Source organism: Ammodytes marinus, assembly GCF_949987685.1.
Source record: "Ammodytes marinus genome assembly, chromosome: 23".
Lineage (NCBI taxonomy): Eukaryota > Metazoa > Chordata > Actinopteri > Uranoscopiformes > Ammodytidae > Ammodytes > Ammodytes marinus.
The window spans coordinates 6,683,235-6,701,050 of NC_137227.1; the positions used below are offsets into that span (position 1 = coordinate 6,683,235).

The following is a 17,816-nucleotide window of genomic DNA, read 5'->3' on the forward strand; positions in this document are numbered from 1 at the left end:
CAATAGGCCCCTGGTCATCTACAAAGGGGAAACAAGGTGTTCAGTGAAGATCTCACTAATTCTAAATCCAGTTCAGAATGTTTTCCTGCTGTGTTGCAGGAAATGTCGCCCTGTGGGCCCACCTCACACCCCATTGGAGTCAGGTGCATTCAAATTAAATAGCTAACAGTTGATACTACAGTTACAATCAAGTCAGGTCAATATCATGTTGTTAGTATTGTTGTCATCAGCAACTCATCACACAAAACAATATGTACTTTGCATCAGCAGTAAGGATTTCATTTGCAGGTAACAGCTGCATAGAGAGATTTAGGGTGGAAGCAGTGGCGGCTCGCCCATAGAGGGCGATAGGGCGCCGCCCTCCTTGAGCCATATCAGCAAAAAACGAAAATATAATAATGAATAATAATGTTTTTTTTTTGTTTTTTTTGTATTAATAATCATAATTTATGATTTCAATACAGTTTTTACCTGCATCTAAGTCTGAATATCATTGTACAATCAGCGTCTGTGCTCTGTACCGTCACTCTGGGGCGATGTCGGGCTGGTTGAAAATCGCCCCCAGCGCTCTCATAGACATCAATGTAAAACTTTTTTTTTTCAAACTGCAAGCCTCGCAATGCAATCTCTATGGGTTCCGGGGGTGCTCGCACTAACGTGTTGTCGTCATACGTACAGTAAACAATAAACCAATTACAGTGACTGATACAGTCACATGTCCAGTATGCAGCCCAGAGCGGTCATATTCAAGACCAACACAACTTTATATCAACTCAGGCTAGGCTGGCAAGCTACTTACTTGATCGGACTCGGACTAGGTCTTTCCCAGACAAAATGTAACCATCAAGCAAGTATCTACCAAGATGGATTGGGGGATCTTATAAACGCGGATTTTCACGGGGCTCGTTTGAACGGCTAACGAGGCTAGCAGGATGCTAATGCGCTAACGCTCTGTCCTGCTGCCGCTGCATGATGATATGGACTGTATACTGGCTTTTTATCCATCCTGATGGCAGCACAGAGACCGCATGGATAACTTTGGGTGTCACCCCTATGCATCATCTCTCAGAAAAGGTAAAACAAACATTAAACATCAATCTGCATATACGAGCCAGCGCCGTTCAACAGCTGATCGGCTATTGAACGGTGATCAGCTGTTGATCGTCGTTTAGCTGACAGCTGCTTTCACCGTCCGACATAAACCCGCCTACCAAGTGCTGTAGACAGTAGTAACTAGGGGTGTGCGGGGACGTCATTATCTGTATCTGTATCTGTATCTGTTCAACCAACAAAATTATCTGTATCTGTATCTGTATCCGGATACACAACAAGAAGTGGGCGTGGCTTATACCGGAAGTTTCTTTTACATTAGCCTACATTAAAGGAAGTCACACCTAAATTGATTTTCTAAACTAATATTCATTGTCAATGCAATTGTTGTCAATTCAAAGCATCACATTGATGTAATATTGACATATAAGTCAAAAAGTCAGATATATTTCTACCTTTTCATCTCTCTCTCTCTCTTCTTTGTTCTCAGAATACGAAGAAATTCAGGGAACGAAAATATTGATAAATAACAGCCCAAATCTGTGCATAGGCTACTCACTGTTAGTAAATGAGGGCCAGTGTTTTACTTTTAACTTAATTAAGGTATCCCTTTAACTGGGGGAAATACAGCTGTATTTCATGATTATTTTTTATCTCTATCTCTCCCTCTTTTTTTACTTTTGTTTTACTAAATTAAGATTTAGGAACAATATATGTATCAACGTACCAATCTCATAAACCATAGGCTAAATAATATGTTAGCCTTTCCACAAAGCCACATGTGATTTTAATGTGTAAAGTTTGCAGTTTCCGATTTTATTGTATAGGTCCTGAAGTAGGCCTAGCCGTATACGCATTGATTGACAGCTGAAAAAGTACAGGTCCTAAACATCAGTTTGATGGAAACGTTGTGGTGTTTGAAAGAGTTTAAGCAGTAGGCCTAGTGAATGTAAATACATCGGGGAAGGGCTGACGGTGACTCGGGGTGCAGCATATTCCATCGGTTCGTCTCTTCTCCGCCACGGCAGCGGAGGAAACTCACATAAAAACGGCAGCGAATGCGACAGGTAGAACCCTCTATTCAAGGGAAAGGGCGAACACGCTGCGTTTATCAGTGGATAAAAAGAGAGAGACCGCGGGTCACGGGACGCGCCCGGTCCTGTCATGTCCACCGCAGAACAGCTGTTAGTGTCATTCTACCTGTTGTGTCATTCAGGCGGAACGCGCTGCGTCAATTAGGCGCATAATATATAAAAAAAAATCCCCGAATAATAACGGGACTATTCGGAAATTATCCGTATCCGTATATAACTCATTATCCGTGCTTATCCGAATACATATTCGGATTCGGGCTCATCCCTAGTAGTAACCCAAACCAATGTGATGATTAGCACTGTTAATGTTGCACATGCTATGCCAGCATCCATTTTTGTCTCCTAACTTTTAAAGTAAGCCTATCTGAGGAGCACACTGGTAGATGACAAGTTATCTGTGATGGCCACAGCCGGATAATTAATCATTTTAGAGCTAAAATAATTTTATTCAAGAAATTAACTAACTTAATTTCCAAAAATACTGTACAGTGCAATGCTTGTCTAATGTTGCCAGAGTGGTTATGCCAGATGAACAGGAAAAACAAACAGTTAAATGCAATATGACATTGTCATATGCTATCTGATTTAGGTTAATTTTGGGTCATATTTCCCATCATGGCAACAATTGCCCCCCCTGAGATTATTGTCAGGAGCCGCCACTGGGTGGAAGTGCATTCACCAGAGTTATAGCTCCAAGGTAGCTATCGTCAATAAGGACAGTAAGCTCTGATGTCAATTGTTCCCTCCGACCACCACCTCAAACACACAGCAGTCATACAGATTCACACGAGGAAAGGTGGGTGAAGTGTCTTGCCCAAGGAAACAACAAGTGGTAGGGCGGGAATGGAATCGCCAACCCTTCAATCATTGGCCGACCCTCTTTACCACCAGAGCCACAGTCGCCCCAATTTAATCGGGTCATTTTGTGATACTTTAGACTTTATTCATACATGTGTTATTCTTATTTTATGACTGCTGATATCATAAAACCCGATTGATCAAGGTGAGACACACCGCAGGATGGAATAAAGAAACACGTAGAGTGAACAGAGTCCAGGGCTACCTTGTATCAGCAGACAATTATTAACTACATACATAATCATTCAACTCAATCAACACTACATCCAAGACTATAAAATTGTTACACAGCAGTGAACAGTCACATGCTAACGATGATCAACGTGACCCGTCTAACACCGATGTTTTCAAGTTGGAACACATGCCCCAAAAGGGAGACATCAAGCTAAACAAATATGTTCACCTGCATGAAGAAGACACCTGGTCATCTACCAAGTAGAAACACGGTTCAGTGAAAATCTCACCAATTTTAAATCCAGTTCAGTGAATGTTTTCCAAAACAATAAAAATTAAAACTGCGAGCAGTGATGAACGGGCCCTCGCACTCTTGTGCTGGACGCCGTTCTGTCCTGCCGGCCTCGGCGCTCCGGGCGACCGCGCGAGAGGACGCGCCGTGGCCTCCTCCTCTTCGGAGCGCACGGCGCAACGACGCCTGTCGCCGGAACCGCGGAAGTTGCCGCGACGCGCTCGATACGGACGCGAGGACGTCCTCGGGCCTGGGCTCTTACCGGGCGGGTGAAGTTTGGAGCGCGTGGGACGGTGCGGAGGGAAATTACGGCGACTTCCTGTTTTGTGGCGACGACGCCGAGAAACTACGAAGGCTACGGAGCCGACGGAACCGGCTTCCCGTGTTATCGTTGTCTCTGGACCTCCCTGAGGTGCTTTGAGGTTGATTTGATCGAGTGTGTAGGACGTGGAGGTAAATCAACAACATGCAATATTTTTTTTGCCCAGCATGTGGCGCTCTCACTTTATATGAATATTAGCGTGTGGACCTCCTCGGGTCTTGGGTCTCATTAACCATAACAAATTTGGAGAAGATGAGACTGAGCATGGTGGAGTTAGGCCAACTTCCTGTTTTTTTGGCGAATATTTCAAAATTAGACACTTCCTGTTGATTTTGGGGCAGGGCATCAAGAGGCTTTTTTGTTTGTACTGGGATTGTACATTGCTGTATAAAATTTGGTGTATCTAAGTGTAACACAGCCTGAGTTATGATCAATTAAAGGGTTCATGAGGTCAGTTTTTGATGTTTTTTGGCGAATGAGGCGCCGGTGCTGGAAGACGGTAGTTCCGGATAAAACAAGCTTTCGGGTATATCATCTTCCATGTCGGAGGACATACCCTATCATGTTTTTTTTTGCACAAAAAGTTGTTATGTGTGCACTTTACTCTGCAATCCTGCAGAGTAATGTGGAGTTATGAGATATGAGTGAACTTTGGAGAATATCGGCCGCCATCTCGTCATAGTTATTCGGAATCAAACAACATTTTTTTTGGTGTATCTTCCATGTCTTATGAGTGTCCCTAGAGTTTTCATTTTGCTAAATATGTTCCTGCTAGGAGTTGTCAATTTTTGAACATTGTGATGATTTGAGAGTCAGAAATTCACATATTTTAAATTAAAAGTTTTTTTGTTGATTTTGGGGCGGGGCTTCAAGAGGCTTTTGTGTGGGTCCTGCAAAGATACATTTGGGTTTTAAATGTGGTGCAGCTAGGTAACACAGCCTGAGTTATGATGAATTAAAGTTTCATGGGGTCCGTATTTTTTGATGTGTACGTCATCAAAAAAGCTGAAAAATATGTTTACCTGCATGAAGAAGACACCTGGTCATCTTCAAAGTAGAAACACGGTTCAGTGAAGATCTCACCAATTCTATATCCAGTTCAGTGAATGTTTTCCTGCTGAGCCAAACTAAGTAAATAAGAGAAAAAATACACAGAGACACAAGAACTGTCAGTTAATGGTTTTAGTTAAAAGTCACTGCTCGCTAATGTGAGAAAGAGAGGGAAGCAACTGTGATATTATTCCAAATTATTAAGTGATTATAAAATCCCTCATGTCTCCCGCATGTGATCAACTTAAACCAAAGGTTTTTGACTTTCAGGTTTGCTTTCACAAGAAATTGGCAAATGCTAACTTGAAGAATCTAATTTGACTTTGTAACACGTTTTGTCTGTTTTATTCTATGGTAAAGACCCTTTTACGTATAATTGTTCTGTAGTTAAAGGATCTTCCAAATTATTCAGTGCTTGTTTTGTGAACAGAATGTAATTAAAAAATGTTGCAGTATTTGTTACTTTTAACCCTTTAGTTTTAGTGTCATGGAGCAGCTCTATAGTTAATGTTTCACCTTTTCTTTTTTCTTTCTTTGGTCTTGTATTTGAAACCTTTTACTATTCTTGGCTATTACACAACCGTGAATAAAACAAGGCCCCCTCCTGGAGCTACAGTATAGACCTGAGAATGAAGAGCCTGGTGGTTGCTCACTAAAAACAGCCCAAAATAATAACATGAAGAGGTCGCCCTGTGGGCCCACCTCCAACACCATTGGAGTCAGGTGCATTGCAATGAAATAACTAACAATTGAACTACAGTTACAATCAAGTCAAGTCAATATCATGTGGTTAGTATTGTTGTCATCGACAACCCATCACACAAAAAATATGAACTTTACATCGAAAGGAAGTATTTTATTTGCAGGTAACAGCTGCATAGAGAGATTCGGGTTGGAAGCGCATTCACCAGAGTTCTCATCATCGCTATTATCAATAAGGACTGTAAGCTGTGATGTCAATAGTTTTTCTCACCATTTTATTGCATCTTGTGTTAACTTGCTTAATATTTAATCTTGTCCTGTTGTGGTACATGTGTGATTCTTATTTTATGACTGCTGATAGCGTAACTCCTGTATCAGCAGACACTTATCAAGCTACATAATCATTCAACTCAACATCCAATTTCCTAGGAAACGAAACCTAAAGTGATTTCGCCTGGCAGAATAAAAGGACACTCCTGCATTAGGTTATTGTGCACTTTTCCCAGTGAAGTGCAGAGACTTATCCTCAAAACCAATTCTTAATCTGTAAAATCATATTGCAAATACAGTAGATAAAACCCTTGGATAAAAGGACAGATAAGATAAAAGATTATTTATTATTAGGATGGATGAATCTCTTTTACAAAGGTAGGCAACCTGAAATCTGTATCCTGAAATAGTTTTTGAATGTAGGCTTACCATCGCACGAAACAGTATGACTCTGCATGTTCTATCTGTCCCTTAACGTCTAGGAGCCTGCACTTAACGGTGGTATTTGTGTGTAATTTCAGTGAGAAGCAGTTTGAATAGTCTGGACCAACTGTGGGATGGCAGAGCCCACAGTGAATAACTCCAATGAGAAGGTACACAGCTTGTTTTTGCAACTATTAACATAACAAGATTGCACACAACTACAGCCCAAATATATCTTTACGTGTTTTGTACTGTTAATGAAATTTTTAATGGATTATTTAATCTTTGAATTTAATTTTTGTCTCAATTACCAAGGAGTTCTGTGATGCATCCAATCGTTTCCCTGATCTTTACTGTGGGGAAGGAGAGGACACTCCACCACCACCACAGTCTGAATGTAAGTGTGACTGTCAGGAACTAATCTAATGTAATGACTTAATACATGCTTTAACATGGAGATACTGAAATGTACTGTACATCTCCTCTCTCATGACAGATGTTCCTCCACCAGGAGAGGTAACAGTTCTCAGTGCAGACCAGGAGACTGATGACTCTGGTGGGTATTATATGCTACTAAATTAAATTACTTAACAGGTTAATCTGAAAAAACAAATCAAAAAACAAAAGTGGAATCACTGTCTGAATTATATTTGTTTTGGTCTATGCAAATGTTCTTCTTACACTTGGTGTGAATTGAGTTATAAAATGTAGTTTCGGACGAAAGAGGTGGTAGAATGTATTTAAGTGTAGGCTATGATAGGATTATATGCACCTTTGTCTTTTCCCACAGCTATGCTTGTATTCAAACAGTGCTTTATAATGCAGAACTTAATTGACAGAACTTGAATTTCCAGTAATAAGTGAACCAATGTATTGTTTCCACAGAGCCCTGCCCTCCTGAGCAGCTTACAGTCTCTCAGGTCAGCACCATGGTCAGCACTGACTCACTGTCTCTGCACTGGAACCCTCCTGCTGGTGAAGTGGAGAGTTACATTGTGGCTTGTTGCAGTGAGGGGGGAATCGTGCACAAGTTGAGTACAAAAACAAACAACCTGACAGTCACCAACCTCATGCCAGGGACGTGCTACTCTCTCCAGGTTTCTGTGCAATTTAGGAATGGAAGAATAAGCGAGCCAACTGTAACATCTGTGCGCACAAGTAAGTGAAATCAAATTAAAATTGCCATTAAAAAAATGAAGAATACATTTTTGTTATGTACTTACAGACTTAGGGCCAATATACAAAGCTTAAGGAAGAGTACATTTAATGGAAGCAAGTACAATCATTTCTCCAAAAACCTATTGAAAAGCTTATATAAGCTAAACTTTTGAATAAAGCCCCATGCCCACCTGTGGCCCACCAACACAATTAGACTGTCAGGAACTAATCTAATATAATGCCTTAATACATGCTTTAACATGGAGATAGGCAAGGCAAGGCAAGGCAAGGCAAGGCAAGGCAAGGCAAGGCAAGGCAAGGCAAGGCAAGGCAAGGCAAGGCAAGGCAAGGCAAGGCAAGGCAAGGCAAGGCAAGGCAAGGCAAGGCAAGGCAAGGCAAGGCAAGGCAAGGCAAGGCAAGGCAAGGCAAGGCAAGGCAAGGCAAGGCAAGTTTATTTATATAGCACAATTCAGACACAAGGCCACTCAAAGTGCTTTACAGGGGCAAGATTAGAATACATAAAACACATTATAAAACATTTAAAAGCGAATAAAAGAAGCAAATAAAATAAAAATTGCAGGTTAAAATGGAAACAAAAAAGTCTTCAGACTCGATTTAAAAGAACTGAGAGTTGCAGCAGACCTCAAGTTTTCTGGGAGTTTGTTCCAGATTTTTGGTGCATAATAACTAAAAGCTGCTTCTCCTTGTTTAGTCCTAACTCTAGGGACTGTAAGTAGACCTGTCTCAGACGACCTAAGGGCTCTGGACGGTTCATAACGTATCAGCATATCAGTAATGTATTTTGGCCCTAAACCATTTAGTGCTTTATAAACCAACATCAGTATTTTGAAATCAATTCTTTGAGTGACAGGAAGCCAGTGTAAAGACCTCAGAACTGGGGTAATGTGATCCACTTTTTTGGTCCTAGTGAGGACACGAGCAGCAGCGTTCTGAATTAGCTGAAGCTGTCTGATAGATTTTTTTGGAAGGCCAGCAAGGACACTGTTACAGTAGTCAAGTCTACTAAAGATAAATGCATGGATAGGTTTTTCTAAATCTTGCTGAGACATAAGCCCTTTAATTCTTGATATGTTTTTTAGGTGGTAGTAGGCTGATTTATTAATTGATTTAATGTGTTTCTTGAAATTCAAGTCAGAGTCTACGATTACACCAAGATTTCTTGCTTGGGGTGTGGTTTCTAACATAACGGATGTAAGCTGTGCGCTGACTTTTAATTGTTCATCTTTGGCACCAAAGACAATTACTTCAGTTTTGTCGTTGTTTAATTGAAGAAAATTTTGGCACATCCAATCATTGATTTGTTCAATGCACTTACTCAGTGCCTGTATCGGACTGTAGTCTCCTGGTGATATGGTTATGTAAATTTGTGTGTCGTCTGCATAATTATGGTAGCATAATTTGTTCTTATTCATAATCTGAGCTAGTGGGAGCATGTAGATGTTAAACAGAAGAGGCCCAAGAATGGAACCTTGGGGGACTCCGCATTCAATATTTGTCCGCTCAGATGTGAAATTGCCTATTGACACATAGTAGTCTCTATCCTTTAAGTAGGATTCAAACCAGCTTAGTACAGTTCCAGAAAGTCCAACCCAGTTTGCTAGTCGATCTAGTAATATGCTGTGGTCAACTGTGTCAAAAGCGGCACTGAGATCCAGTAAAACTAAGACAGAACTTTTGCCACTGTCTGTGTTTAAATGGATGTCATTGAGGACCTTAACCAGAGCAGTCTCAGTGCTGTGGTGTTGTCGAAATCCTGACTGGAAAACATCAAAGCATTTGTTCTTTGCTAAGTAGTTATTTAGCTGTTGATAAACAGCTTTTTCAATGATTTTACTTAAAAATGGTAGGTTAGATATGGGCCTATAATTTTTCATGAGTGATGTATCTAGATTGTTCTTTTTTAGGAGTGGCTTGATGACTGCTGTTTTCAGGGCCTGTGGGAATACACCTGTCTGAAGGGACATGTTGACAATTTGTAGAACATCTGAGGCCATACAGCTAAAAACTGTTTTAAAGAAGCCTGTGGGCAGAATGTCAAGGCAGCAGGATGAGGAGTTCAGGTGTTGTATAATGTCCTCCAGGTTTTTGTGGTTTATAAGATAAAATTCTGTCATTGTATTTGAATTGATTTTAAGAGGGAACACATATGTTGAACTTGGTATTGATGCAGTGACAGCTTGTCTAATTTTGTGAATTTTCTCAGTAAAGAAGGAGGCAAATTCATTGCAGGCTCTCGTGGAGAGATGTTCAGACGCTACTGACACAGGAGGGTTTGTTAATCTGTCGACAGTAGCAAACAGGGCACGTGCATTGTTGTTGTTTTTGGTGATTATGTCAGAAAAGAAAGACTGCCTTGCATTTCTCAGTTCTGAGTTAAACGTACACAGTTTCTCTTTGAAGATGTCATAATGAACCTGGAGATTTGTTTTTCGCCACCTGCGTTCTGCTTTACGGCACTCTCTTCTTTCTATTCTGACCTGCGGGGCATTTCTCCAAGGAGATCTTTTCTTACCAGAGACAGCCTTCATCTTAGTGGGCGCAATAGCATCTATAATACTTATAAGTTTGCCGTTAAAGTTGTCTAAGAGCTCCTTAACTGAGTTACAAGGGAGGGGTGGTATCGAAGAAAATGCTTGAATGAATGTTTCACTGGTATTTTCTGTAATATACCGTTTTTTGATTACTTTTGATTGATCAATTGTGTGCACAGACATTTTACTCTCAAAAAATAAACAGGAATGGTCTGAGAGGGGACCCATATCTGCCACTGTTAAGTCTGAAATGTTCATTCCTCTGGAAATGATAAGGTCCAGCGTGTGCCCTTTGTTATGAGTTGGTTTGTCAACATGCTGATTTAGTCCAAAGTTGTCAAGGACACAGCACAGTTCTTTCGCACATCTGTCCTCTGGTTCGTCAGTATGAATATTGAAATCTCCGACGATTAATACACAGTCAAACTCAGTACAGATTACAGACAGCAGTTCAGCAAGGTCATCAAAAAAGCTTGTATTGTACTGAAATGTTTCTCTCCTCTTTTATGACAGTTATTCCTCCACCAGGAGAAGTACGAGTTCTCAGTGCAGACCAGGAGACTGTTTCTTTACCATTCATTGATTACTCTGGTGGGTACAATATGCTACTAAATTGAATTACTTCACAGGTTAATCTGAAAGAAAGAACATTTTGTGAAATTGCTGTCTGAATTATATTTGTTTTGGTACATACAAATGTTCTTCTTACACTGGGTGTGAATTGAGTTATAAAATGTAGTTTTGGACGAAAGAGGTGGTAGAATGTATTTAAGTGTAGGCTATGATAGGATTGTATGCGCCTTTGTCTTTTCCCACAGCCATGCTTGTATTCAAACAGTGCTTTATAATGCAGAACGCCCTTGAAAGAACTTGAATTCCAGTTATAAGTGAACCAATGTATTGTTTCCACAGAGCCCTGCCCTCCTGAGCAGCTTACAGTCTCTCAGGTCAGCACTGACTCACTGTCTCTGGACTGGAACCCTCCTGCTGGTGAAGTGGAGAGTTACATTGTGACTTGTTGCAGTGAGGGGGGAATCGTGCAAGAGTTGAGAACGGAAACAAACAACCTGACAGTCACCAACCTCATGCCAGGGACGTGCTACTCTCTCCAGGTTTCTGTGCAATTTAGGAATGGAAGAAGAAGCGAACCAACTGTAACATCTGCCCGCACAAGTAAGTAAAGTCAAATCAAAATTCCAATAAAAAATGAAGAATACATTTTTTGAAATTAACCTACAGATTTTGGGGCAATATACAAAGAAGATTACGAAGAGTATCTTTTGACTTGGCTTAATTTATGGATGTTCTCTGGCCTGCACTATTATCAAGTAGGTGACAGTAAAGTAACAATAGCTTACTCTTTCATGAATGAATAAGCAAGTTAACTACAATTACATTAAAAAAATACTACCTGTCTGCACTAACACAGAATCATCAGTCAGAATTCATCCGAAAGCACCTCAACCAGTTTTTATCATAATCTATGTCTAGCAGAAAATCACATTCTCTCTTTACATGCCATTTTACTGAAAAAACCTACTGTTGCCATTATGATCCAAAGCTGCCATCTGGTGGATGTTTTTTTAATGTAAAGTAAAACAGACAAACGCTCTCAATTAAGAATAACTTGTAACTTGTCCGGGCCAGCTACTACCAATTTTTAAATTTGATTGAATAAACTTTCTAGGAATTATGGGTAAATAGTACAGATTTCAGACTGTTTAAGTTAGATGTAGCCTACTGAATTAACACTACAATTACACTAAAATAATTGTAAAATGTTAAAATGACTGTTATTATAGCTCTAATATCCATTATTTTCATATCTACAGAGACACATCAAGAGAGCTTTTTGGAGGACCTGGGGTTGGAGCAGCACTACACAAAGAAGCTATCCCTGAGCACAATACTTCAGATTGATAAGAAGACCATTACCGATGCACCTGCCAGAAGTAACTCAGATCTTCCATGGTCTTTTCTAAAGAAACTGATGATGGTTAATGCGACAGCTAGGAATTTAAAATGTACTCCAGTAAGTGATTCAACCTGTGATGCTACATCAGGAAACACTAAGTTAGATTTTAAAGCACTGTTTGGCAGTCAGCATTCACCTGACAGGCTTAACCCCCTCGACATAATCACTGCTCTCTTTCTGTGTTCTGATGGTTTTGTACAGCAGGAAATGGCACTCAAAATGTCTATGTGTCAGTTCTCTGTGCCTCTACTGCTGCCAAATTGTGACAAGAATCAGTCCACACTCATGCTGTGGGCCATGAGAGACATAATAAAAAAGTACAGAACTCAGTCACTTTCAGAATCCAAGGGCTTCATTGAGGACAGCATTGTCCTCTCTGAAATTCCAATGATATCTTTTGTGAGACTGGGCAAGTGCTCCTTGTCCAAGTCAGAAATCCTCAATAAGATACTGAGCAATTCTCAGGAGTATCACGATACCTTTGTTCACCGTGATATGGAGGGTGGTGACAGTCCAAGGAGAATATCCGACGGATTGACTGAATTAACTTGGTATCTTCCTCGTGGGGACGAAGACGGGGACATTTTCGGAGAGCCAGTAGCTGTAGCTAACCTCCGAGGGGACATTGCTTTGTTTGAAACACAATTTTCTTTTTTGTGTCAGACATCTGCAGCCGTTTTTGTGTTCTCTGACAATTGGGACTCTGGGTCCAATCTGCTTACCAACCAACATTCAAATGCACAGCTCTTTTTGGTTGGTAACCAGACAATCGGAAGATCACCTCAAAATGCTCTACAAAAGGTAGCAGAGAATAAAGGATTGACTAATAGCAACATTCTTTTGAAGGCTACTAACATTAACGATGCAGACTTCGTCAAACGTTTGCGTGAAACAGTTGGCAATGTAATCGAGAACCCAAAGTTGAAGATGCAAATAGAGAAGATGGCTGACATTGCCCATGAATTGGGAATCAAGGTTGATGAAGACTCCCAGGAGTGCCAGAAAGCCAAGGTACATGCAGATGCCATCACAAAAGAGATTAAAGACATCTTTGATTTCAAAAAAACTCAGCTACCCCTTCAAGGCGAACTATGGAAGAAACTAGCTCACTTGGAGAAAGAAGAATTTCGACTCAAAAAAGTTGGGACTGAAGTGGTAGAACAGTACAAAAGTGATCTCAAGGACCAGAGAACAAAACTCCGGGAAAAACAGAACTCTTATGCCATATCAAATGCAATGGCATGCTTCATAAATGCAATATCAAAAGAGGGGATGGAGAGGTGTTATTTTCTGAAATGGATGCGAATGAACCTTGACAACCTGTCAAGAAAAAAGCTGTCTGATCTCAGAGAGCAGTACAAAGAAAAATCCCAAAAGTCTAAGAACAAGGAGGAGATGAAAGAAATTGACAAACAACTTTCCAACAGCTCACTGGGGACTGAACACTTTTTCCGTGAAATGGGTCAGATCTATGAAGCTTCAGTTTCCCTTCCACAAAAACACCCATCACGTCGACAATTACAGCATCTGCCCAAACTATGTGCAGAGTTGTTGCTTAATGGGTTTCCGCTTGAGCTTGTAGATGGAGATGCATCAAACATACCTCTCAGATGGGTGAGTGATGTTCTATCTCAGCTCAATGACTTGGTATCCCCTAAAAACAAAATACTGGTGGTTACAGTTCTTGGAGTTCAGAGCACAGGGAAATCTACTCTCCTCAACACCATGTTTGGAGTGCAGTTTGCAGTCAGCAGTGGTCGATGCACTCGAGGTGCTTTTATGTTGCTCATCAAAATCAATGAAGATGTCAAAAAAGTGCTCAACTGTGACTTCATGGTGATCATTGACACTGAGGGACTGAAGTCACAAGAGCTTGCACAGCTGGACAATAGCTATGAGCATGACAATGAGCTTGCAACACTTGTTGTGGGGTTAAGTGATATCACCATCATCAATATTTCAATGGAGAATTCATCAGAAATGAAGGACATCCTGCAAATTGTTGTGCATGCTTTTCTCAGGATGAAAGAGGTGGGAAAAAAGCCCAAATGTCAGTTTGTTCACCAGAATGTGTCAGATATTTCAGCCCATGACAAGAACTTACGAGACAGGAAAATGCTCTTGCAACAGTTAAACGAGATGACCAAGGCAGCAGCCAAAATGGAAAAGAAAGAGGGGAACAAGAGCTTCACTGATGTGATGGAGTACAGTCCAGACACTGGGAACTGGTACATTCCTGGACTCTGGAAAGGAAACCCACCAATGGCTCCGGTCAATGCAGGATACAGTGGGGCTGTTTATGAGTTTAAGAAGGAAATTATCCACATTTTGGGAAGTTGTGAGTCAACTGCTAATAATATCTTGGAGTTTACAGAGTGGATGAAAAGCCTATGGAATGCGGTAAAACATGAAAACTTCATCTTCAGCTTCAGAAACAGCCTAGTGGCTGATGCATACATGAGGCTGTGCACAGAATTCAACACATGGGAATGGGAATTCAAAAAGGAAATCTACCAATGGGTGACAAATGCAGGGACCAAAATTTCCAATTTCGGCACAATTGCTGATGAATCTAAGATAACTGACATTGATACATTTCTCACTGATTTGAAAGACGAAGCTTGCACAGTGCTGTCAAAATGGAAGACTACACTTCTTGCAAAACTGGCTCAGTACTTCAAGCAAACATATGGTCATGTCCATCTAGTTGAAGAATACAAAGCACACTTTAAAAACTCTGCAGAAAGCCTGCATCAAGAAATGGAGACCTCTATTCTAAATCAACTCAAAGCAGCAGCTGACATCAAAAAGGGAATGATAGTACTTGATAAAATCAAGAAGAACCACTCAAAAGAATTAGAAGACAAAGTGTGTGGATTGATTGATAAATGTCGTTTGGGAAAAGCCAAGATGACCGACGAAGAGTTAGACACAGAATTTGATAACACGTGGAAAATAACAGTGGATAAACTGGCCTTTTCTAAACAAAAGGCCAAAAATGTCATCGCAAATGTGGCCACCCACCTGAGAGAAAATGTATCACATAAAGGGAGTCAAGCATGTGAATTACTAAGTAAAAAAGAGCTGAATGATTGTGGACTGGAACCTTTCAAATATAAAGCTGGACTTGTCGATACGATAACACACCACATCAGCAGGATAATGCCCTTTAACGATCCGGTTATGGCAAAACAAAAAATAGCTGACAGCATCATTACCAATTGCAAACAGCTTGTGACTGAAAAAGTACAAAAGAAAAACAACTACCATGAAAATTACATCCAGGAGATCCTACACAGGATTGACGAGAGGCTGAAAGACAATCAGGATGTTAAGGCAGATATCCATTTTGAAGTTTCTCTAAAACAGCACATCTGTGGAAATGCAGCCAGGCAGTTTCAGAAAATGAATGAAGATTTCATTGAGGAGAATGATCCATTCAGATGTCTGAATCAAAACAAAGAAAAGTGGCGTGCTGATTTCAAAGATGTGTTCCATAATCGAGACCAGTGCCAGAAGAAGGCAGAAGAGTTCACAAACAGCTGCTTGAAGCCAGCAGTCGAAGACTTCGTCAACCGTTCCTTGGGTCTTGATATCATTGGTGAAATGCTGAAAAAGAGGGACTTCAGCAGCCGAATGTTCTTCCAGTATTCAGTTTTAAAGGACTTGCTCTCAAAGGACTTCAAGAACTATCTCAGCTATGTTGGTTCATATGAGAAGTATGTAAATGAATTGATACTCAAACAAATTGAGAAGCACTTCTCAGATGGTTCCAAAGTGTCTGAGTTTGAGGATAAACATGTACAGTCATGTATCCGGATCATAAATGATGTTATTGAGAAAGCTAAAAAAAGTGGCAACTTGATGACATTAGTCCAAGATATCTGTAAGGAACTTGGCAATAAACTGATCATTTCCCAGGATGCTCTTGGTGCTTTCATGATCCTAAACAGAGCCAACCAGGAACAGTTTCCTCACTGGCTCACAGTGTCAGTGAAGGAGATGGAAAAAAATCTTAAAGATAAGTTTAAAGAAACAACCTTCAAAACGAAACTGAAGAATCTGCACAGGAAGCCTGAAAATGAGTTGTTCACCACATTAATTGGGTGTGGTAAACAGTGTCCATTCTGCAAAGCGCCTTGTGAGGCAGGAGGAAAAAAACATATTGAGCACTGGACATCAGCACATCGTCCGGAAGCTCTTGGTGGATGCAGGTGGGATGAGACAAATAAACTAGGCATTGACATATGTTCTTCCTTGGTGATCAGTGACAAAGAGTTTCGCTGCAGTAAAACAAAAAATGAATGGCACCCTTACAAGCGTTACATAGACATATTCCCTGACTGGAACATTGCTCCAGATGTAAGCCTCGAGGCATCAGACTACTGGAAATATGTAATGGCAAAGTTCAACAATAAGTTTGCCAAAGCATTTGGTGCAAAGCCCGGTGATATTCCTGACACATGGAAATATATCACACTTGAGCAAGCAGATGCAAGTCTCAAAGAGGCATTTAACATCCGCTAAGAGATTACATGCTTAGTGGTTACAGAGGTGCACATTCATTCCTTCATAATCCTCCGAGATATATTTCCTTTTATTTGATATAAAAGAGAATTACGTTTAGCAACATGCTGTATATAGGATTGCATGGCTGAAGATATTGTCATTGTGCACCATGATATTTACCACTAATGCTTACAACAAAAATGTCTGTAAATAATCCTCAACCTATAACCGAGATCACATTTAAAATGTTTTATAAAAATGTTCTACTTTACTCAATGTTTGTTGAAGAGGACTTTTACGTACTTTGTGATACTTTGACAATGTGTATGTGTGTGTAAGGAGCACGAATTAGAAACATACTAAATGTTCAAATCTGATTATATCTAAGTATGTTATTTGTGAAATTAATGGATGAATTTCACTATATTGTCATTGAAAAGTTTTACAATGTCATGAGACCAAACTGACAGAAGAGTCTTAACATGTTATTATGACTGATATGTGATCTTTCTTTTTAGTCGAATTGTGATCTTTCTTTTTAGTCGAATTTTTAATATCTGTTTTAATTTCAATATATCTGAATTTAAAATGTAAAAGAGATATTGTCAACATGTAAACAAGAAAGAAAGTCTGTTTTAATCAAATTAAGTTTGATGTGATTTTTTTTTCAAAATGGCAACATTCAACAAGAAGTTTGCCAAATATTTCATTGCAAAGCCTGCTGATATTCCTTGAACTTGAAAAAATATTACATCTAAGCAAGCTCTCTCTGATCTTTCTTTTTAGTCGAATTTTGAATATATGTTTTTGTTTCAACATATCTGTATTTTTAAAAGCAAGTAAAGTATATTCAGCTATGTGTGTCAACATGTATACATGACAGAAAGTGTGTTTTAATCGAATTAAGTTTGATGTGATTTCTTTCAAAATCCAGATTTAAAATATATTTGCCTAAGTGTCTGTAAAGAAACTGATTCCAAATACGTATCATCATGTCAATATAACTTACTCATGTTAAGTACTGCAATAAAGAGACGGAATCAGCAGAGTGGCTATGAATGTCTTTAATGTTTCCCAGATCAGAATCACAGCATACAGTGTATAATAACTTCTAAAGTAAACAGAAATATCATCACCTCATTTATTTATATAGTTTTACTATACTTTTTTTTAATAATCATCTTTTTTTTAAATTTCCATTATTTAACATTTTTCTTCATCTCAAGTCTTGGGTTTCTGAATTTAACAAAGAATGTAAAAACGAGACAACAGGTGCAACTTCGCAATGGAGATTCAGTGTGTAAGATTGTGTGTTTGTGTGTGTGTTAGTCACTGTTTTTGTGTAAGTTATGTTTGCCATTGTGGGGGGAGGGGGGCACTGACACTG

The 17,816-nt window shown here is 39.8% G+C and overlaps 1 protein-coding gene across 1 annotated transcript; it reads left to right on the forward strand.

Annotated features, from left to right (window-relative positions):
* Positions 1–6,369: 6,369 nt before the first annotated feature.
* On the forward strand, positions 6,370–16,447 carry LOC307269454 (interferon-induced very large GTPase 1; the record flags this gene model as incomplete). Its single annotated transcript, XM_080052422.1, has 7 exons — positions 6,370–6,405; positions 6,551–6,632; positions 6,732–6,791; positions 7,121–7,243; positions 10,459–10,536; positions 10,858–11,118; positions 11,778–16,447. 7 exons carry the CDS (start codon positions 6,370–6,372, stop codon positions 16,445–16,447), a joined length of 5,310 nt encoding a protein of 1,769 aa, XP_079908548.1.
* Positions 16,448–17,816: the final 1,369 nt, after the last annotated feature.